Genomic DNA, 24,615 nt, shown 5'->3' with positions numbered 1-24,615 from the left:
TGCAATGCACTCTTCTTTAAAACGACTCCATCTTCAGAAGGTTGTTGATGCCTAAAACAAGTTCATAAGTATGTCTGTATTTAGCTATTTATAGTATACATTACTTTACCATTTGAAATTTCTTGTAAAATTGTAGTTTTGCAAATGTTTGGTGATAGTCACATTTTCCCATTGTGGTTCCAATGAGGAAGCTGGTTTTCATATACAGTATAACTACGTCCAGGTTTGTTATAATACAAAAAGTGAAAGTCTAAACATATCTGAGTCATTCTCAAAAGTTGCAGCTGTTTGGTGTACAAAAGACAACATAATTCAAATACAAAATAATCAATCTCTATTTTCACAAATGACAAGCTACATTGTTAAGGTTCATATATCAATAATATTTGAGGCTTATTTAAGTTCAGTATTGTCATGAAGACTAATTAAACTAATTAGGACGAAGCCACAACGTCTTTCCTGTAACAACAGTAATATTTATGAATATTGTTCTTAAAAATGCATTGATACACAAAGATATTACATTGTATATTCTACCTTACTTGTTATTTTGTTACACAGACTTAAACATTCAGTTCTATGATTATATGTTTATGGAATAAACCTGTTCTACACTGTGACAGATGGAAATTTGAAATATGTTAGTACTTTTCAATACTCTTGGGTATCCCCTCAACTGTCTCTCATAATTATTGCACTGAAGGTGATTTGAAGAGAATGTTATGATACTTTTGATTGATTTCTGACAACGTCTTACTCCTTAGATCATAAAACATTTACTTTCTTGTCCTGTTATACCAAAGACAGTAATTTACTATCGTTATTCCAAAGACACTCTATGTTATTGGAACGAAAATATGTCAAATAGATTTGAATTTAAATTTAATTAAACAAACGTCTTTGCTCTATCTGTAATGAAAGAAAGAGTTCTTTGCGCGTTACCCCCAGAAGTATAGTAAGTGTTACATGTTATATCCATATCTCCAAATGAGGTGACTAACAATGACACGCTTGTTACAGAGAAGATAATTCGATTGTATATTTAAGTTAGGACAAGAACACATCAATGGCATTGGTGATAAGCTAGGTTCATATCAGTTTCTAAAAGTTTTGTTTTTACCATACTCGCAGTGCATAATATATAGTCTATATTTTAGAACTTTGTTACCCTGAAGGCATGTTAGCGTTACTGGACAGATATTTCAGAGTGAGTTGATGGAAGACAAAGAAGAATTTAATTCTGATGTAAAAAAACGATAGACATTGTGCTTTAAATAAACAACAATTAAAGTATATATTACATACCATCTTGAAATCCGTTTCTTTCAGGAACTCAGAAAGAAACGGACGAGAAGTTGACAGTAATCTGTCAAAGTAACAAATAAATCAACAAAATTAATCGCTGTATTTGTCATACCCATCTTGCCAGTTCTGAAAAAGATACAGAAATCAATTTTTCACTGATTTTTTTTGTTTTAGATTATCACCCATTAACTATATTTAGGAAACTAGATGTTCAAAGCTTTGATGGTTATTACGCTGGCATATCGTCAGTCACACACTGTCTTTCAAATAACAATCTATAAAATGGATATAAGCTTTCAAAGTTTCTAGACCAGACCTCTTTGTTAAGCATAAGATAATAATAAAATAGCTGTTACAGAAAAGACTGTTATATGAAAGACAAATTGTAAAAGTAAATTTAGCAAAAAATACTGACTAGTCCCTTTCCAATTTCAGATAACATCATTGTGCTGTAATTATGGTTCCAAATGCAAAGAGAAACACATATGTTTGGAAAGGTGTTTGTTTCTTTTGTTAATTGATGTTACTTAAAAGACGCCGATACAAAATACTCGCAAATGTTTACCTTTTCAACTTTATTTTCTTTGAAAATGTTGTCTTGAACTAACACTACATGTTTATCACTCTCAACCAGAAGTTGTAGTGAGAATGATAGAGAGTTCCAATTTCTCAGGATTTCACAGATCATTAACTATTTCATGCTTTTATGGAACTGTCACAGGAAAGACACTTTTCTAGTATACAAGAGAAATTGGTTGTTTTTTGCTTTAACATTCAGCTTGAAAGTCATAAACATCTGCCAGGAATGGGAAAAAGGTCTATTCGTTTCAACTATTCCAGAAACAATATCTTCCTAAATGAAATTTGGTGCACAGCAGATACCTGATGTTAGGTTTTTGCACCCGGATACCTGAAAGAATGCAGATCTCTTGTTACAAAAAGGTATAAAATGTAAAGTATTTGGTCCTTTTGTTTGTAATAGAAAATTCCCAAGCTAAATTAGATATTGCCAATGAAGGAGATATCGGATTTTTGTTTGACACATTGATAAAATGTGAAGTTTACATTGAAGTTTTAATCCTGATACGTAAAAATCAGTTGAGTATCAGTAAAATCAGTAAATCTTTTGAGAATGACTCATCTACAGTTTTACCATGACTGAAAGTCATGGATAGTTTGTTTTTGAAGTGTTTGAGCCTGTCAAGAAGACAAGAACATCTCCAGTAAGAATAATCATTAAGAGGAAGAATCAAGACGAAAGTTATAAGAATACAGCCTAAGAAGCTGGTGGTTCTGCAAGGGTTATATTTGTACGTTCGGTGTACAATAAACGCTTAAAAGTACTATCGTTAATAAGTAAAAGCTGCTTTTTTCACGTTTATCTCTACAAATTATGTAGCCGATATGTGAAGGTGTGATATGTCTGTTAAACTACGTTCGGCCTAACTACGTTTCCCGCAGCAGGGAGATAGGAAAGATAATAAAAGCACTTTACTGATGAGAGATTAGTGTAGAAATGAGCAATACAGTCCAAAGCGACTTATTTGGAACAGGCCATGTCTTTACGCAAATTAGTGTGCAGTGATGTTGTAGTGCAAAGGATGCTTTTTAAAGGCCCATTTTGAAATTAGACTTAGCTTATTTCAAACGATAGCCAACGTAATAAATAATAACTTTCCTGCTAAAACTAGTAAGGAGGCACCTACTATGGAGTTTCGATAGGTACGAGGGGTCGTCTCAAAGGCAAAACCGGGACCAGACGATGGTTAGGTCGGATTCTGGGAAATAAGATATGTCATAACATGCCGTGTACTGAGAGTATGGGTTAGAATCCCTGATGGAACAAAACAAAACAATACAAAAAACAAAACAAAAACAAAAACAAAAAACAAAACAAAACAAAACAAAACAAAACAAAACAAAACAAACAAACAAAAAACAAACAAAACAAAACAAAAAAAACAACAAAAACAATAACTAGAATTTGTACTTTACTAAGAAAGTGTAATCCCAAATATAACATAGATTACATTTGACCACCACTGTGTAATCATGTAATCATGTCAACAGTGTACAAATAATATCCAGTCCTGTCGATTTTTGGGTGGTCATGCTAATTGTATGTTTTGCGACAATTGATACGATGCTTTTCAATCGGTATCAGGCATCGTGCTGTGTTACATATATCTCACCATAGACCTTATGAAAGAAAGAGACGTAAGTTGTTAAGCTTTAGATGAGACATGTTCAGCATACATGAAAAAGCACAAGTATCTTTGAGACGGCCCCTTGCGCCAATATGCAGCGCATGCATTTCATGCCAGGTGAGTCGGCGGTCCGTTGTCATACCTGGCTCAACGACCTAATTGCCACCTATACTCATATCTATTGCTTTTATCAGCTAGACGACGTATTTTTTCTCAGTTTTGACCAATTTTACGAGGTGTCATGTCTATTTCTCGATAACCTCTAACCAGAGACCATGTATCTGACCTAACGCACCCCGCTGAATGCCTAGTTAGGCCAGGGAGACTATATACAGATGTTGTACATTATCCCTGTTTCTACATATCCCATTTGCAGGTGTGTAGTTTTTAAGGATTCAGAGTAACAGCATAGAAACAGGTTTTTTTATATTTCCGACAGTACTTTAGAATACATGCACCTAAGTCAACTGTGGCCAAATCGTGTTATTCCGAGAAAAGCATGCTTGCTACGGAAGGAAGGAGTGGGTCAACTAATGTCAAAGGTTAAAGGTCAGAATCAAGATGGCAGCCTCCAGTCTGACGAGAGTGATGTTGGGTCATGCCCGCAAGTCCGGCGCCCTCTTGTCAAGATTTGCAGGGGTGACAGCTGGTAGGAAGATCAGAACAGATGCCCCACAACCATTAGAAGATGAATTCCACCTCAACTACTTGGATGGCGATCGAAAAGGTACCTGGATCTGCTTGTGTTTATTGTAACGTTGTGGCAGTGTTAGGTTTGTGACTCAATAAGGAGGTTGTGTCCCACTGTCTGTAAATGTGTTTGCGAAAAGGCGAGATCGAACAGACCTTTCGTTAAGGTCGTGTTTAGTCCGCCCTGTCATAAACTGGTGTTAAGACACGACTAGCTTGTAGTTAATCTTTATCGCGCTGCAATGTAACACAACATATCACATTCATTAGATTGCGGCTGCGATTAGATGCGGTGTGAGGTTCACCAGCTCACAGGTCAACGATGTACATGTATCCTCATGAGCCGTGGCATATTGAAGTGATATTACAAGAAAGACAGAGAGATTTATGTCACCTCCTATATTTTTACCATGAGAATGAGGCTGATGAAGGAGTAATGATAAGGAAAGGTTGTGCTCCAAGGATGACATTCATTCCTAAAACTCTCTACGTGATGTACATCCTGTCCATCGTGGCCTTTCACTTGTTTCCAAGAAATCAGCACTTCGTGTAAAAGGGGCATGCTGGAAATATTTGATTTGCCACTGTTTGTGATTCCACAAAAGTTCAAACCCGTCCTTGCTAACATAAACATGGATAGCGTGTTTTTTTAGAATGGTGTAGTGCACACGACTTGTCAAAATTGCTTGTTTTATATTTACTTCAAAATGTCTATCTTTTATGGAGTTATACACGTGACACTGTTTTAATCTATGTAAAATATTCATGCACACCTAAACTAATATTAAGGTCAACCTGAATAAATATGAGGACATCACCATGTTATAAATCAACTTTAGCAACCCATTTTTCAGCATAAGAAATTAATTTATATTTTTCAGGTTGGTACTTAGATAATATGCTTAATAAACCTGTTAATGTGACCCACTATTGGGTTAGTTATTGCACAGATTACTATTAACTTTATGACATGAGTGAGAGTTTTCAACCCAAGAACGTTACACAAGCCCCACCCACACTGCTGGGTGGACGGTGTCATACATTAACCGAGTCATGAAAACATTGTATATGTTGCAGGTAGGTTGATTTCATTTTCATTGACATGAATACAAGCTAGACATTATTAACACATTCAATACTTTGAAAATTCTTTTTCTATTTCTACTTTTGTTCATTACTACAATAGACAATGACAGAAATATTGGGATCATCAGTAAAAGTACGAAGTGTATATGCTCGGAATATTCAGAAATAGTAAAAGTGAAACAAATGACATCATGTCCTCCTTCATATCAACTGTCGTTTGGCTCTTTGTTGTGATGGGGCTTGTAGCAGATGCACAACTATAGCTGATGTCTCATCAGAATATGGGAAGTTCAAAATCAGAACAGTTATCTCCCACAGACAATGATGAATTATGTATTATCTACCTGCAGGGCAGTCACAAAGGTACAGTGTTGTTTCATCATGTCCGTTTGTATGTAAGAATTTTAAACATCAGGTATTAAGACTCTGGGTTAACAACACTTCACACTTTGGTCTGTTCCTGACAAGCAGGGCTTAGATTTTGGAGACAGTCTTAAGTGCCATACATTAACATTAACTTACAACTATCTTAGCGCTAAGAACAATTCGGTTCAGTACATAGAAAATCGAATATGGCACCTTAGTTTTGATTTCTGATAACCATTGTCACTATTTTGATTCATTTTTGAATATGTCTTCTAGTTATTTCGAAGCAACCACCCAGAATGTAATTTGACTCCAACTCGAGCAGTTTCGAGTGCTGGAATTATGCCATTGGTTGATGCTGATTGATCTACTAACAATTATTGTTAGTAGACATTGCCAAGTTGACGATGACATGCAAAAAATAATGACTCTGAGAGTTACTTGTATTTTACTTGTATGAAGAATCGAATCAATAATCAAGTGTAAGATGTCAAGTCAAATCCAGGTCTGGGTGAGTTGTTGCAGTACTACTTAAAAGTTGTGTTATTTTGTTGCAACAGGTACAGTGTTTGTGCAGGTGGTGTGCACACTTGTAGTACCATACGTATGATTTTGATGCAAGTTCCAGAATTCGAGTAAGCTCCCTTTCATAGAGAGTATGTATTGTCAGGTCTTTAAACACCTGCTAAACACCAATATGAAAAAATACAGTCTGCAAAGATTAGACGTTAATTTTCAGTTACCTCCCTTGTGTCCTTCCGCATTCCTGCACAATTCAGTTTATGGTGTGTTGTTTCAGACTGCTTCTAAATTCAAAATCTGGAATTATACATTGCAATGTTATAAGTTAGCATATTTTCAAGAGTTTACTGTGGAGATTTATCATGCGTCTGACTTAAACATCAAATGAGAATGAAGTGTCATGGTGGACAAGAAAGCGAAATATTTTGGAATGCTGTCATTAAGGCAGGGCAAGTAGAAGATTGGGTACAAGAAGGTGAATTTGTGCTAGTTTTTTCTGGATGGCTTTTCCAATATGTTCTTTCCCAGAATCGACAGGTGGCTACTAAACAGAGAGATGATACACTCTTGTGGTCAGTGATGGCCTTAATCTGAGCTGCACCGAAGTGACACCTCGATAGTAGTTTGGCCCCAGCTGCATGAGTAGGGTGAATTTTGTACACTGTGTGGAGGCATGAGTATTGACTCAAACAGGAACGTTGCAATACTTAACTGCATTGTCATATAGGGTTTGTTCACAAACAGTGCAAACAAGGGAGATAACTCTTGATGGTATGTTGTTACTAGGGAAGCAGATTGTCCAGTTTCACATAGAACAATATACCCATGGCATGTCCGTTTTTTACCAATGGGTAGCTGACATTGCTGAGCAAGTCGACATAAATTGTGATATACTTTGAACGTCCATTTCCTAGTCTGCCATGAGAGACTCTGTAATACACCCCAACGCACCCCTACGTCTGTAACAATATGTTGTCTTGTGCATGTTTATCATTGTTTCAGGAATCGTCGTGTTTTCCATGCGGCGCTTTAGAGCCAGGAATTCCATGGGGAGAAACATCATACAGATGGTAATGTGATATCCATTTTTATCCACCCATATTACAGCCATGGGACTCTCATCATAGATTCACACAGTCCATCTACCAATGGTTGCATCCAGTCCATTCATCAATGCAGAATAGTATTCCTGGTCGATGAGTGTGGTGAATGTTCAAAACACATATATTTAGTTTCCGTATAGGTGGCAGAGTAGGGGAGAAGTGTTATTTTGTCAGTGGTATTGAAGGCCATAATCTAGAAGTCTGAAATGTTGACGTTATGTGAAGCAACACAATCCAATTCTGATTTATCCATGATAGAAATATTGATAAAAATGTTTTGGACAAAAGTTTTTAAAATAAATTCAAACCTTAACTCATATGAAAGAGGTGATTGTGCAATGAATAAAGGGAAGAAGGACACCGAAAGTGCTAGGATGTCACATGAGAAGTGAAGGAAGTTCAGGAAGGATGTCATCTGATCAGCTCATACACAACATTGAAAGTCCTTATCACACTTTCACCACCACACAGGCATTCCTTGTGAAACACAGGCTTTCCTCCTGAAACAGGCTTTCCTCCAGTACCTATGGACTGTCCTTCCATTCACAGGTTTTACTCTAGCATCCACAGGCTTTCCTCCAGTACCCATAGTTTATTCACCCAGTCACAGGCTTTCCCAACACACAGATTTACCTCCAGCACCTTTCGGATTTTCTCTCCCACACAAGTTTTTCTCTAGCATCCACAGAATTTACTCTAGTATTCACAGGCTTTCCTCTCCCACACACCCTCACCTACCACACATAGACAGACCTTCATTTCCCACACACCCTCACCTACCACACATAAACAGGCTTTCCTCTCCCACACACCCTCACCTACCACACATAGACAGGCTTTCCTCTCCCACACACCCTCACCTACCACACATAGACAGGCTTTCCTCTCCCACACACCCTCACCTACCACACATAGACAGACCTTCATTTCCCACACACCCTCACCTACCACACATAGACAGACCTTCATTTCCCACACACCCTCACCTACCACACATAGACAGACCTTCATTTCCCACACACCCTCACCTACCACACATAGACAGACCTTCATTTCCCACACACCCTCACCTACCACACATAGACAGACCTTCATTTCCCACACACCCTCACCTACCACACATAGACAGGCTTTCCTCTCCCACACACCCTCACCTACCACACATAGACAGACCTTCATTTCCCACACACCCTCACCTACCACACATAGACAGGCTTTCCTCTCCCACACACCCTCACCTACCACACATAGACAGACCTTCATTTCCCACACACCCTCACCTACCACACATAGACAGGCTTTCCTCTCCCACACACCCTCACCTACCACACATAGACAGACCTTCATTTCCCACACACCCTCACCTACCACACATAGACAGACCTTCATTTCCCACACACCCTCACCTACCACACATAGACAGACCTTCATTTCCCACACACCCTCACCTACCACACATAGACAGGCTTTCCTCTCCCACACACCCTCACCTACCACACATAGACAGACCTTCATTTCCCACACACCCTCACCTACCACACATAGACAGACCTTCATTTCCCACACACCCTCACCTACCACACATAGACAGGCTTTCCTCTCCCACACACCCTCACCTACCACACATAGACAGACCTTCATTTCCCACACACCCTCACCTACCACACATAGACAGGCTTTCCTCTCCCACACAGGCTTTCATCCCACACACAGACTTTCTTCCACCACACATCAGTTTGCCTCCAGCACCCTTGGGCTTTCCTTTACACACAGGATTTCCTGCCCCTCTACAGTGTTCATTCTAGGCTGTGCCCTTGCGCCATTTGCACACTGAAAGTATATGGCACACTTTGAAAATACTGGCAGACCCTGTTAGTGCACTTGAACAACATTAAATGTAAGTCTGAAAAGCAATACAAGTTCGTAATCAAGCATCAACTCAAGAAAAATCAAAATACAGGCTTATTTAAAGTGTAGTACAAGACACTATTATGGATTAAAGTGTAACAAAGTGAGCTACCTTCCCTCACTGAAGCAAACTGTTGTGTTGAGTACCAAGTACTCTGCACATCACTTTCAATTGCAAGCTGTTTCAAATTGCAAAGCCTGCAACTCCGTGTTATGAAAAAATCTGATGCTTTTGTTAAACAGATTCCGATCGGTAGGTTTCATTGAGTGATCCAATCATGTTGCATATAGCAGTTTTATGCTTTTGTTGCCTTGGGTACACAATCACAATTTTGATGTCAATTAAAAATTCTTTTTGTTTTTGTGAAAAAGCTAAAACCTTGTCATGATGATACAGAGAGCACAACCAACCACGACTCTGATAACCGAAAAGAGGATGTGTCTGAGGAGAAATGCCAGGACGATGTATTTTGTCCACGTTTACAGCTTTTCACTTAAAGGGATTCTGATAATGATTCTGTACAGAAGTATTGTTCTAATACGTCTACCAGGAAGGACAAGAACAATATGTGTGTCTGAAACTATTGAGCGTAACAAATGTTTAGTTTTTACTTTGAACTTGATTTAGAGAACTAAAAACTGACATTACCTGATTGTAGCAAAATGTGAAGTTTAAACAATGTTGAGAAAACTGTTGTGTCAGTGTTGGAATGTTCATTTCTTAAATTCATTTTGAACTGTTAATCCTAACTGTTCAATAAACGTTCAACAAATCTCGTTTTTTTTTTTGTTTGCTTTGTTCATATTGATGACAAGCTGCAGTAATTGTATTATAAGGAAAGCGTGAGTCAAACTGGCTTCCTGTTTCCAGATGATCGATGGTTTGGAAGAGGTTAAGTTTGACACGAGCATCAGAGCTCTAATTATCCGTAGTGAGGTGCCTGGAGTATTCTGTGCTGGTGAGTATCTCAGCTAGACCACTACTTGGCAGTTTCTTGCATGGTTACGAAGTTTCACTGAATAATACACAATGCAGCATGTATTGCTTAGTCAAGGAGGAAAATATAGCATTTAGAGATAAAGCACATACATTTAGAGCCCTTACCTCTGACATTATACATGCTGGGTGTACCTCTTCTCTTGTTAAAGTACCTTGTTGTCTCATTACTCCAGCTTGTTTTCCCAGTGCCACTTGCTTGTTGTCTCAGTATTTGTTGTGACTCGTGACAATCGGGGTTAGAATAGGTCTGCAGCAATTGTTTACAGACTGCTGCCATATAGCTGGAACATTGCTGTGTGGGACGTAAAACTAAACTCTCTCAGTTTGTTGTCCCAGTACACCCTTCTTGTTGTACCAGTACCCCTACTTGTTGTCCCAGTACTCCTTTCTTGTTGTCCCAGTACTCCCTGCTTTTTGTCCCAGTACTCCTTGCTTTTTGTCCCAGTAGTCCCTTTCTTGTTGTCCCAGTACTCCCTGCTTTTTGTTCCAGTACTCCCTGCTTATTGTGCCAGTACTCCCTGCTTTTTTCCCAGTACTCCCTGCTTGTTGTCCCGGTACTCCCTGCTTGTTGTCCCAGTGCCCCCTGCTTTTTGTCCCTGCAGTCCCTGCTTTTTGTTCCAGTGCCACTTGCGTGTTATTCCCTGCAGTTCCAGCTTGTGAGAACTGTGAGCATCGAGTGGTTTCTGTGTGGCCACTGACACATGGTGTGTTATCACATCCAGATAGATACCACACCCAGGTGAATTAACTCACTCCTGAAGATCCATCGTGTATCTTTAAGAGACGCCAACAAATGAAAGATATAGTCTAAATAGTATTTTGAAATATCAGTTTGGTTGGCATTCTAGAAGTAAATAAAAAGACATAAAACATGAGCCCGAGAACAGACAGACTGATGATTGTGTTGTAGGTGCCGACTTGAAGGAGCGCGCCCAGATGACCAACGCACAGGTGGCAGCCTTTGTTCAGAAGCTGCGTTCCACTGTCAACGATATTCATAACTTTCCCGTCCCGGTCATAGCAGCCATAGATGGCGCTGCACTGGGTGGAGGTCTGGAGTTGGCCTTGGGGTGTGACCTTCGTGTTGCATGTAGGTATCAAATATCAGGATGAACTTGGATATTGGGTAGGGGAACAATGATTGGTCAAGGTTGTGACCTTTCTGTTAGATGTCAGTACCTGGAACTAGTGACTGGAGTTGGGGGTCTGGACGTCACAGAGATCATAATGTATTCGAAGTTGACATGGCTACTATTCCAGCAACATCACCGTGGGAGACACCTGAAAAGGGCTTCACATCCAAGTGAGGATTCAAAACTGGGTCTGTGGCATGATAAGCGAATGTTTTAACCACTAGGCTACCCCACTGCCCATCCCCTTGTCTTACAGCCTACGTGGTTCATACTGAGGACAATGTTCAGGATTGTTTTAAACATGTTGTGTTCATAAGAAAAGGACTGGGAGCATATAAGTTAAAACACCCTCTCCTCCGTAGTTTTTACATGATGTTAGTTACATTCATTATATAAGATGAACAGGAAAGAACAGAAAGATGGGAAACAGTGGATCAGTTCAATAATATGAAAAATCTTTTTATTGACAAATATATGTTTGGACAAATTTAAATATGTGTTTATTTATGTGAACAGTCAGATCTGCATTGCCATGTAATACTAATAGTAACTCATCATTTTTCCTTGTCCCGACTCATGCTTAGTTGCTTATCTCCTCCTCCCTGGCGAAGGTAGTGGAATACCTGAAATCCCTTGAAGTTCCCATCGAGAGCCTCGCTTTTCCCACCAAATCAGTCACATGACTAACCATGTTTGTCACTCTCTCCTCATCACCCGAATATGACAATAATTTCTTCAGTTATTTTGGTCCTTTAACTAAATTTATGGTGTATGCAGTATTTTGCTTATGTATATGCATCATGATTTGTTTTCATTAGTTTGTGAAACTTAGTCTCTATTGATGAAATCATGCTCCCAGTGTAGATTAAGTCTGTCAGCGGTTGACCTGCACTTAGTTTGTCCGGCGTGTTAGTCCATTTGTTCTTCCACTATTCAGAATTTTCTATATATATTTGTTCTGTTCACAGACATGCGAGGGACAGGCAATGTCGACTTTCGTTAGCCATGTCTGAAACAGGTGATTTAGCCTCGGGTAACCGTTTATCATTAACTGCTGAAATTCATTCTAGAGATCAGTCAGACATGTCTCTGGGGCTATGTCTTGGGTCCAGTGAGTCGTCCCCTAGACCACAGAAGAGAACTTCAACAGAGACAGGTTCGTCGCAGCCTAAGAAGTCTCGATCATAGTCTTCAAAGACGAAGTCATCTTCAATGAAGTCGTCGCAGAATCAACATACTTCAACGAAGAAGTTTTTCGGGGACCAGATTTTCCCTCTGCAGGAACGACATATCTACGATGAGCTGTTGCTGATGCTACACAACGAGCAGTATCAACTGGCATAGACAACTTTCGCCTTCATCTAGATTGGCCCCGACTGCATCGTCACCACTCCGGAACCCTTACAAGGTCAGTAGCCTTGGTCATCTCATCAGACAACTCTACGAGTCAGCTGTCACTACACACAACTCAGCTGTTTGACACAGGTGCCTTCATGCATCCGTTCACCACGCACATGATAAACTTGATGGAGCTTCGTTTTGAAGAAGAACGTAGAGTACAATCTTCGACTACATTGACTGCCACTACGTTGACTGAGCTCTCCACTAGATCTGCATTCACTCCAGATGATGATTGTCACCATCATCTTTGTCATCGTCGCAGTCGTAGACAGATCCACCCACGTACTGCGTATGCTCACCCAGATGAGTGCACTCACAGGTCTACTCGTCAACACAAAAGATCTTCATCAGTCTCTCCAGTTTGTCAAAGGCGCTGTCAGCACACGTCGTCCCCTTCAGACTTTGACTCACATAAAAAGGATCGTCGGCATCCATTGATTGCCTCTCACTCACAGAAGGATGAAGACAGATACTACCGATCATCATCATTGGAGGAAGCCCTCCTCTCGGACTTTGAAGTCACGTCGTGGATCATAAATGGTCTGGACTTAGTCTCGCCATTTAAGGACTCCAACGAAGCCAACACTTATAGGATGAAGAATTAGGACATCGACACATTAACATTTCCGCCAATAGCTCCGATATCTACAATTACTTAAACGTTTCCTTCATCATATGGAGCCCTTCATCAGAGCACCAGATGCAAACGAAGCATACAAGGTCATCATTAGTGCCTGCAACAGATCCTACAAGATAGACAACAAGCTGGATAGCTCAGCTGGATACCACTAAGAGGCGCACCGTCTTCGGACTAGCTTGATCTAGAGCCATCAACGAGATCGAGACTCCCATCTTCAGCAGCCCTGCCACCAAGGAAGAGAGAATGATCCTGTCAGCACTGTCACACAGAAGAAGAATCAGCAGTTTATGTCTGAACACCTTGACTCAACTACTGCGGGATTGAATCTGCTATGTCCAAAAAGGTCTCTTGTCCACCTCATCATGGAGTGAGAATTTTACAAGGCCCATTAATCAAGCTCCTTGGTCTGTGCCTACAATAGATGATGGGAAGATTGAAGACGGTTGCCCAAGACTCCAGAGAAGTCATGATGATCAAGTCCATCAACACCTTGACAACGGTGCTCAAGTACACAAGTCAACACTACACTAACAAGTGCAAGTTCTCCAGAGTCCAGAGAGAAAGAGATAAGAAGTTTAATACTCGAGGAGACAAGTTGTCTTCTTTTCGTTGTCCCTACGGAGGAAATAAGTACTCTCAGACGTCATTCCACTCGTCCAATAACGGAAGAGGAGTTAAACATTGAAAATCAGGTTCTGAACGACTGGAGTCTTCCAAGTGGGTGGACGTCTTCAACTTTACTGGAAGAATTGGGGAATACTCAATGATGACTACGTCACGAAGATTCTTCTAGACAGCTACAAGATTCCACTGGAAGCCACACCACCAGTCACAAGAGTACCAGCTCCCATCGTTTATGCAAAGGATAAAGTAGAAAAGCTGACCGACACCATGACAATGCTGTTACAGAAGGGAGCAGTAGAAGCTGCAGAGTCTTACACCCGGCTTTTACTCCCCAATATTTCTCTATCCAGGAAGAATTCCAAAGAAAAATTTTGGCTCATATACAACATGAAAGAATTCTACAAGAAGTTTCTAAAGTCTGTTGATCAACACAGACAACTCAACAGTGGCCTTCTGCATTAACAAACAAGGGTCAATGAGATCTCCATCTCTACTACACCTGTTGTTTCTATTCTTCGACATAGTCGACAGTCTGAATCTCCAGATGAAAGCATGTCACATACCAGCAGCTTGCAACATCATGGCAGACGCTTTATCTCGTCTTCTTTGTCCATCACCAACAAAGTGGATGCTTCATCAGGAGGCATTTCAACTGATCGGTCAGACGTTCGGATCCTCACAAATAGACTTATTTGCAACAAGGTTCAACAAACCTTTGTATGACCAGTACCAGATCCGTTAGCCTGGGCAACAGATGCTCTCATCCACTGCTACTACCAAAGGTCATCGAGAAAATCAAACAGACGAAACTGCTACAACTGATTTTGATCGCGCCTTACGGGCCAACGAGACATTGGTTCCCAATACTTATAGAAGAATTGGGCAGTCAGCGCTACAGCTACCAGATTTGGAAGAATCTTCTTGTCCATCCACACACCAAACAGGCGCACGGCAATCCATCTACATTCCGACTTCACGTATGGACTGTATTAAAGCCTGTTTAAAACACAGAGGATACTTGGCAATCGTAGAGAAAGCAGTCACCTTTACGGAAATCCACTCGCACCTTATATGATGACAAGTGGAAACGGTTTGAGACATACGCCAAGAAGAAAGGATTGACAGCTGTGAAGGCGACTCACCCTCAAATAGCAGTCCAGAGGTCTGAAAGGTTCTACATTATCTACATACTTGACGACCCTCAACGGTTATCACTATGAAGACTGGGATCAAGCTGACTAAAGTACCTGAGCTACTCGCCTTGTTACGCTCCTTCCAGTTGAGTTGGAAGATCAACAACACAGATTGAGAGCTCCAGCTTGGGATTTTAGACATAGTACTATATCATCTCACAAGTGATGCATACAAGCCACTTAACCGGACTTCATTTGAATTGTTAACTCCGAAGACGGTGTTTTCACTTGCCTTGACTACAGTGGCACTATTGTCAGAAATTCACGCTCTAGACTCAAATCGCATGAGATTCGATTCAAGTCATCCACAGACCGTACATCTTGGTCTACGATGGGATTTTATTGCGAAGAATCAACTGTCAGGTCAACCGGATAGACAATTCCACATACCCTCATTATCTTCAATCCTAGGACCTCATGATACGCAAGACTTACCATTATGTCCAGTCAGAGCGCTGAAGATATTATATCTCCCACATAGCAAGTCTAGAAGACAGTGTTTCAAGCGCCTATTTATCACTATATCTACTGAGACACCTATGGAAATATCCTGCAACACTGTCTCAGTGTGGATCAGAGCCATGGAGGACATCACTGGCATTCTTCAGTTTGGGCCTCCCGTCGTTGCGCAGCAACTAATGGTCCCTTGAAGGTGCTGAGTTTACTCACCCATTTATCACGTGACTTGTGGAGACCAGATGCTCTGCAGAGTATAATGGTTGAGAGTCCATGCGCACATCTCGAACAGACTAGCACGAGTGATTAAGACCCTGTACTCATAATGAGTGAGTGAGTTTAGTTTTACGCCGCAATCAGCAATATTTCAGCTACATGGCGGTGGTGTGTAAATAATCGAGTCTGGACCAGACAATCCAGTGATCAACAACATGAGCATCGACCTGTGCAATTGGAAACAGATAACATGTGTCAACCAAGTCAGCGAGTATGGCCCCCCGATCCCGTTAGTCGCCTCTTACAACAAGCATAGTCGCCTTTTTATGGCAAGCATGAGTTGGTGAAGGCCTATTCTACCCCGGGACCTTCACAGGTCGTACTCGTAATGAAGATACTTGTACATGAAGAAGGGTCGCAACTAGTCTTGATTATAATATCTTGACATTCAGTAGCAGTAGATACTAGCAGGACCCTAGTTACTCAAAATATCATCACATTCCACTCAACGAAGCCTTCTTCATAAGACAAGTTTGACTGGATGTGACCTCCCCCTCCTCTGGAATTTACAGATGAGTATTGGAAGAACAGGACCGAATTATCACTGTTGAAAGTTCCCGTTAGGAGGAGAAAATATCGGATGTAATTTTGACAGCCAGCAGAATCCAGCATGGCCTGGCCCACCGCGATTTCGGTTGGATTCTGTGAGGAATTAAGCATAATTCAGGATTAAAAAAAATATGTAATTTTCTGAATAAAATTGATATTTTATACTTATCCTGACTCATGACGAAAGCCCTCCCAGCCGCCCCTCTCAGGCACGTTGAATTCCAAAATTCAGTCATTATGACTGATTTGACGGGAAAAGGGAGGTTTCAGGTGTTCACTACCTTCGCCAGGAAGAGGAGATAAATTAAGCATGAGTCAGGATAAGTATGAAATATCAATTTTATTCAGAAAATTACATGTTCATATTCACATTGGTACAAACACTGCGTACATTAGTCATCACTGCATGTGCACTTCTCTGTGCAGTTAGAACTGCCACACAAATAGGTAATGATCAGAATTTGTACAAACAGTTCAACAAATGAAACAAATGTTATACATTTAGTTGTGGATGAAAAATACAAATCATATGGTGAGAAAGATTCAAGATTAGGACTGCTACTACGTGAGCTGATGTCTCTCGTTGTTTGGTTCCAGCAACTTCTGCTAAAATGGGCCTGGTAGAGACAAAGCTGGCTATCATACCAGGTGCAGGTCAGTATGTCTGTGGTCCCATGAAGGTCCATAGTAGAATATGTCTTCAGTAACCCATGCTTGTTCTCACTCATGCAGATTAATGCACATGATCACTGGATTGTCTGGCCCAGAATCGATTATTACAGATTGCTGCTAAATAGCTGGAATATTATTGAGGGTAGTGTAAACCTAAACTCACTCACTCACTCGCTCACTCACTCTCTCAGTATATGTGTGGTGGCCCACACAGAGTGTGTCACTGGATATGTTGCACAGAATACGTCACACTGGAAATGTTACAGTGGATATGTCACACAGGATATGTCACACTGGATATGTTACACTGGCTATGTAACAGGGTTGTTGAGTCTAACACTTTCTCTGCCCTGTACAGTCTATTGACCACAGAATTACTGATCCAATCTCTCCCTACACAGGAGGAACCCAGCGGCTTCCAAGGGTGCTTGGTCCAGCACTTGCCAAGGAGTTGATTTACACTGGGCGTGTATTGGATGGTCAGCAGGCTGCACAGATTGGACTAGTCAACCATTGTGTTGATCAGAATGAGGCTGGTGATGCAGCCTATCAGAGATCGTTGACACTTGCAGAGGAAATACTGCCTCAGGTATGTTGCAGTGATTAGCCGCGACATTTTAGTGCCACGTGGGAGTTCGGCTATTGTCTCTAAGTGTTATAGTCAGCACTGAGAAGTGGATGCATGTTAGTGAAGATATACGTCATTCCTATGATCTTGTCATTAGCATTGTGTTCACCTAGTTTAAGTGCTGATGTTTAAAGTTCATTTCAGTCTGTTCATAATTTATGGCCAGGGGTGTGATGATGACTTTATGGAGTTTTTAATTGTGTGTGTGTGTTGGGGGGGTAATCATTAATTTTATAGATGCAGAGGGATCATTCATTTTGTTCATGCTTCTGCATAAAAATCATGTTCATCACCACCCTTTAGCCATATATAATGAACAGTCCCATAGCTTATAGTTTGTGGTCATCTCACTGAAGTAGCACGTCATAGTTACTCCTCGGTGTCCCCTTCCTACATGTTCAGTACAGTGTAGAGGTCAGCAGCTGTGAATGTATCCTCTTGGCCATGTTGACACCAATACAAGCATTTCCTGTGCATTCCTGTTTTGAAAGGAATTTTTTTTATGTACTGTGTCTTTCAGAAGCCATATTATCATTGTTGTTTTTGTCATTTTTTTATTCTTCTGTTTTCCTTGCAGGGCCCTATTGCACTGAGGATGGCAAAACAGGCAATCAACAGAGGTTTAGAGGTAAACTGGTGGCATTTTCTCCTGTGTTCCTTAAGCAAAGTCACTTTGCAAAACATAAGTAGTTGTGATGTACGTCTAGGAAATGGTGATGAATACACTCGACACGTTGTCAAGGTCATGTTTCTTTACGGAATTGTAGAGTTAATGACAAAGCTTCTGTAGGTATATTTGTCACCACTTACACAGACTACATTTACTTGTTATTTTGCATCAAAATGTTTAGAGTAGTCATTGTGAGCTGTTGTTTATTCAAAGTAATCATGATTAGCTATTGTTTACTAAGGGTACTCATTGAAAGCTGTTGTTTATTAAGGACAGTGGGTTATTTGGTAGTCTGGTGGTGAAATCTTTCGCTTGTCACGAGGAAGACATGGTTTCGATCCCTCACGTGGGTACTATTTGTGAAGCCGATTTCTGGTGTTCCTGGCCATGATGTTGCTTGAATATTGCTAGAAGTAGTGTAAAATTAACTCTCGTACTATTTACGGTAGTCATGTGAGCTGCTGTGTATGATGCATACTTCATTCTTGCTCTTGTTTATTCAAAGTAGTGAAATTGAGTTTTTCTCTGCCTACAGGTGGAGTTAGAATCAGGTCTGAAGTTTGAGGAGGCATACTATGCACAGGTAAGGAGAAGACATTCATCTAGTGACTGTTGGTAGCTGGATGGAAGTAATATCATGTAGTCCCAGTTTGTCTCCACTCAGCCATGCAGAGCTACACATAGCATTTTGGGTCACTGAGTTATGTACTCACTTGTGTTTGTCTCAGTTGGGTGTCCTAATTTTCCAGTGAGTAACCAAATAATTTGTACAAATTGTCCACACCTCACTCAGACTCAACTGGGTATTTTCCATTAATTGTAAATGTTAAATGAAGTATTAAGGTTGGTTTATGTGTTTGTTATATATATTTGATATGTAATTTGATAAACGATGAGAAAGACTGCAAGTGGACAAGTTCATGTGCTGAAATAGAACCTCTCAATATACCTCAATTATTTTCATCTGTTTTGTGTGTATGCATGTAAGATCATATTTATTGAGTATTTACAAAGATTCAAACATACTTATACACAGTGGACTTAATAGGAATTGAGTTGAGGAAAATTAGGCAGATATGCAGCTTTTCTGTCCCGTGAGAAAGTAGGCTCACTCAAATCATCACGAATTATGTAGAGTACTCAAATTAATCTATCAGGAGTCATTACAACGTGGCTGTTTGATTCAGTATCATCAAACAGACATCTTTCAGTCACTGTACTATTCTGATGTTTGTAGGTTATTCCAACAAAAGACAGAATTGAGGGTCTGACAGCTTTTAAAGAGAAACGTCCCCCCAAGTACCAGGGCCACTGAGAGAGCTGGACTGGGTGCCCAACTAGCACTGAAGCTCACAAGTGCGGCTGATGTGTTGGAAACCTCAGGTTGTCATGTCAGATCAAACACATCAACACAAATCTGTAAACTTCTATCTGCAACTATTCATATGTTTGTTGGAAGAGGACACAATTGGGACATTCTGTTTGTGTGACAAAATCATTTCGTAAATTCTTTCAATTTGCAAACAGTAATAACCAGTGTATTGAGCCAGCTAGCGATATATACAGAGGATGTCCTAATGAACTCACTAACATGTATCTGGGACTTGCTGTCAGCTGCTGATTTCCTGACAACTACTTCTCTCAGTCATTTTCTATATAAATCTGAGCAATGCTCATTTACAGTCAAGTATTTCTGCTCTGTTTATCATGGTGTCTGCATCCCTGTAGCAACTGGAGGATTTTCAAACATTTGGGTTAGAACTGGACTTCAGCAACCCATCTTTATCATAAGAGGTTACTCCCAGGATTGTGTGCTGTTGATTTGTCTTGAATCATGTTATCTCATCCTAACTTTGTAGATCATTGGTCGTGATATTAATCGTTGGATTGTCTGTTCATAGCTGGAAACTTGCTTAGTTCAGTTTACTCAACAAACAACAAAACCAGCTCTATACTAAATATTTGTTCTGAGAGAATCAGTTCTTGAATGAACACTGAACGTGGTGAAATATAAGGCAGTTTTGTGTCAGCTCAGTCAGCCATCTTGGACACTGTTCTGTGGTGAGCTGCCATCAGGGTTCAGCATTCCAGACACTGTGTACCTGGACAGACTGCTACGACCAGGGGAAGGTTTAGTTATGATGTTCCTCCCAACAAACCTTCAGCTCTGTTGCAATACAAATTCTGTCTATCTGAAACTCTTGGCAGTGAATTTGGGTTTGAATGTCCACAGACCAGTGGCCTTATTCTCAAAACGTTTGTAGCCCTAAGAATTATTAACTGTGATCGCAGCCAATGTGTTAAGAATGGGGTAAAGAACTTGCAGGACTATGAGCGTTTCGAGAATAGCTATCCAGGTGTATGATGAGAGAGTTATCTCCCTTTACTTGTCTGTTTTGTAAACAAGATAGCTGCTTCTGTAACTTCATGTGTCCGATGTAAAGCTGCTTAATCTTCAGCAAGTTTGTTATTCAGTGGGCAGACAAATAACACCTTCAAGTTGAAATTAAAAACTCAGGAATATCAACATCATTTTAAGGTTTGTTGTTTTTTCTTAAACAACCTAGTTGATTTGACATTTTGTGCTGACATTTCACTGACATTTTGTTTAAGGATGTGATCAGTAATTGTTATGGCCTACATTGCATTTTTAAAATAACTTGTCAAGCAGTGTTGCCATAGTGTGCCTGTACTGGTTTTGTTGTTGAATGTTTGTTGAAACACTTAATGAAGAAACCTTCTTGTCACAGAACTGGTCGTTGAAACACTTAATGAAGAAACCTTCTTGTCACAGAACTGTTTGTTGAAACACTTAATGAAGAAACCTTCTTGTCACAGAACCAGAGTTTAGTTTATTGCCTTGATGTATTACGATTTCTGTTTGTTAGTCACATCTGCTTCATGTGTTCAAGGGATTCGTTTCTGCAACTTTAGGGATGATGTTATGCAGTACTGCACGTGTTACGTGTTACGTGATGTCCTTGTCCTTTCTCAGAGTGTTGGCTGTTATCAAAGAAGAAAGAAGCTAAGTCTGAATATTCCGTCATGAAAATGTAATTCTATGGACTTAGTTTCAACCAGAATAGACACTATTTGTCTTTCTGTTTTCAAATTGCAGACCTGCACTTCAATGGTAAACTGCGAATGAGAGAAAAAATACCTGAAGTGTCTTGTGTCAGAAACATCCTGGGCATGTTAGAGTGGACATATGTGGTTCTGTGCCAGTAACATTCAGGCATGTTAGAGTGGCTATCTGTGTTCCTGTGCTACCCGATGAACCCCACAAACATGGTGTACTCAGGGCCTGCAGTCTTTACTGTCACTCCTGTCACCCTGAACCAAAGAAACATGGTCTACTTCAGACCTACAGTCACTCTGAACCCCACAAGCATGGTCTGCTCTGGACCTACTGTCTCCTTGAAGACCCACAAACATGGTCTGCTCCAAACCTACTGTCGCCCTGAAACCCACAAACATGGGCTACTCCAAACCTACTGTCACCCTGATCCCCCAGAAGATGGTCTATTAAGGATCTACTGTCACCCCGATTCCCACAAACATGGTGTGTTCAGGAATTACTGTCACCCTAAACCCCCAAAAGATGGTCTATTCAGGATCTACTGTCACCCTGAACCCCACAAACGTGGTCTGCTTAGGACCCACTGTCACCCTGAACACCCAGAAGATGGTCTATTAAGGATCTACTGTCACCCAGAACCCCACAAACATGGTCTGCTCAGGACCTACTGTCACCCTGAACCCCCAGAAGAAGGTCTTTTCAGGACCTACTATCGCCCGAACCCCACAAACATGGTCTGCTCTGGATCTTCTGTCACCCTGAACCCCACAAACATGGTCTGCTCAGGACCCACTGTCATCCTGAACCCCACAAACATGGTCTACTCAGAACCTACTGTACCCAAAGCCTACCGTCACCTGACCCCAAACACATAGTCTACGTAGGAGGTACTATGAATCCCACAGACATGTCAGATTGGATGCCTGTGGTCCTGTAGCAGTAACATGAAGGGCATATTAGACGATGTTTGTTGCGTTCAAGGTGACTAAAGGTCTGAGCTAGTAGTTTACATGATGGGGCTGCAGCAACGCCTAGGTGCACCGTGTCTATTAGGCACCAAACAAGGAGCCTATACACCCTTAGAACGTCTTCCCTCACTCGAGGTTTCAGAAAACATTTCCATCCACTACTGTATCTCAAAAACAGAAAACCTATACGACAGCAACTGCCTCCTCTGGTACCTCCTCGACAAATTGATGGACAGTTATCCATGCGAGAAAGATTCTTGTATCGTCCGACAGCTTACGGGGAAAGCAGACTCGCCACTGTAAGGCAGTATTTGGCATACCCCTTTGCCCAACTACGGCGGGCCCAAAGATAGGGAGGCAGCATCCCCTCAATGCAACGAACACCAAAATATGGCAAACGTTCAGGAGGGAATCTATACGTGCAGAAACTTTGCCATGGCCAAATACAAAGGGAAGAACAGATTGTTATTGCTACCCGATGCGTCGACTGTAGAAACTATTCCGATCTATACCTACAAGATTCAAGAAACGGTTGGAGACAATAGTGCCAGCAGGTCCCGAGTAGACCATGTTTGTGTGATTATGTCCAACTTAGACTATGTTTGTGGTATTCAGGGTGACGGTAGGTCCTGAGTAGACCATGTTTGTGGGGTTCGGGGTGACAGTAGATCCTGAAAAGACCATCTTTTGGGGATTCAGGGTGACAGTAAGTCCTGAGAAGACCATGTTTATGGGGTTCGGGTGACAGTAGATCCTTAATAAACCATCTTTTGGGGGTTCAGTGAGACAGTAGGTCCTGAGCAGACCATGTTTGTGGGTTTCGGGGTGACAGTAGATCCGGAGTAGGCAATCTTTGTGTGACAGTGTGGTCACCCTGACAGTAGGTCCTGAATAGACCGTGCTTGTGTTCCTTAGGGTGACAGTAGGTCCTGACTGGACCATCTTTGTGGGGTTAGGGTGACAGTAGGTCCTGATTGGACTATGTTTGTGGGGTTAGGGTTTCGGGGTGACAGTAGATCCGGAGTAGGCAATCTTTGTGTGACAGTGTGGTCACCCTGACAGTAGGTCCTGAATAGACCGTGCTTGTGTTCCTTAGGGTGACAGTAGGTCCTGACTGGACCATCTTTGTGGGGTTAGGGTGACAGTAGGTCCTGATTGGACTATGTTTGTGGGGTTAGGGTTACAGTAGGTCCTGACTGGACCATGTTTGTGGGGTTAGGGTGACAGAAGGTCCAACATGACACAGCGTTTCTCACGACATTGCGTGGTCTCTGGTTGTGATACCAGGGCTCGCGGTACCTCCATCAGCAGAATATTTCAATAAAACGTCACAGTCAGTCATTGAAATTTATTTTAGAAAGTTCAACTTAAAGTAAATATTTACAATTGTAAATAAACAAAATATATCAACAAGACATGAGACATGGCATTGCGTGACTGGTGGCAAGGTAGGTTTGATTCAGCCAATTAACCCTGCAGCACAACACAGTGGGTAATGTTTGCTCCATGATATACTGTACTTGCAGCTGTTAGACACCTTGATTCACCAACTACATAACCACACAGCAAAGCGGAGTAAACATTCGCTTTATCAAACAGTGGCAAGTGATTTGGAGCCACGTCCACGCTGGGAAACCTCTCTATACGTTCGGGACGCCGAGCATCAAGTTTTTGAGTCTGACAAAGGACTTCTTTCATAAACGTGAAATCCCCCCTTGAATAGTTATCTAGTGGTTAATCGGGCTGATTACACTGGATCAGCTACACTATCATGTATTCTATAAATACGGTGTGCACCTGTACACTCCAACAGTGACCTCAGTCACCCAGCGGCAAAATATTTGGCCGACATTTGAATGAAGACCTACATAAACTTTAATCCAATGTATCTAGCAAGTGATGATGATGATGATGATGATTATTATTATGATAACACTGCACTCGTAAGGTGGTTCTGAGTGGTTTGATCTTAACTGCGAGCATTATGCGAGATATGTACACCTAGGAATGTGCAATTGTGCACTCAGTGGGCTTGTTCGTGTATTGGATAGGCGTGACATTTGTCGTGCATATATCCTTTGATGGCGTATTTCAGGCAATGTTCAGTAAGTGAAAGCCTCTCCATGACTGCCCGCCGCT

General features: G+C 41.0%; 2 protein-coding genes across 3 annotated transcripts; both read left to right on the top strand.

Moving 5' to 3' along the window:
- The first annotated feature begins 3,583 nt into the window (after window positions 1–3,583).
- LOC137295666 (methylglutaconyl-CoA hydratase, mitochondrial-like) lies at window positions 3,584–20,961 on the top strand. 2 transcript variants are annotated; one of them, XM_067827134.1, is made up of 10 exons: window positions 3,584–3,629; window positions 3,952–4,239; window positions 7,179–7,246; window positions 10,059–10,146; window positions 11,098–11,277; window positions 17,057–17,113; window positions 17,533–17,720; window positions 18,337–18,387; window positions 18,965–19,012; window positions 19,667–20,961. In XM_067827134.1, exons 2-10 carry the CDS (start codon window positions 4,074–4,076, stop codon window positions 19,742–19,744), a joined length of 924 nt encoding a protein of 307 aa, XP_067683235.1. In that variant the 5' UTR covers window positions 3,584–3,629; window positions 3,952–4,073; the 3' UTR covers window positions 19,745–20,961. The 2 variants fall into 2 exon arrangements, with proteins under 2 accessions (XP_067683235.1, XP_067683234.1); XM_067827133.1 differs by lacking the exon at window positions 3,584–3,629 and having other exon boundaries at window positions 3,633–4,239.
- On the top strand, window positions 7,598–9,188 carry LOC137296478 (DNA-directed RNA polymerase II subunit RPB1-like). The gene is made up of 2 exons (XM_067828266.1): window positions 7,598–7,606; window positions 7,989–9,188. Exons 1-2 carry the CDS (start codon window positions 7,598–7,600, stop codon window positions 9,111–9,113), a joined length of 1,134 nt encoding a protein of 377 aa, XP_067684367.1. The 3' UTR covers window positions 9,114–9,188.
- Window positions 20,962–24,615: the final 3,654 nt, after the last annotated feature.

Source organism: Haliotis asinina, chromosome 9 (genome assembly GCF_037392515.1).
Source record: "Haliotis asinina isolate JCU_RB_2024 chromosome 9, JCU_Hal_asi_v2, whole genome shotgun sequence".
Lineage (NCBI taxonomy): Eukaryota > Metazoa > Mollusca > Gastropoda > Lepetellida > Haliotidae > Haliotis > Haliotis asinina.
This window is presented reverse-complemented; position numbering and strand designations above follow the sequence as displayed.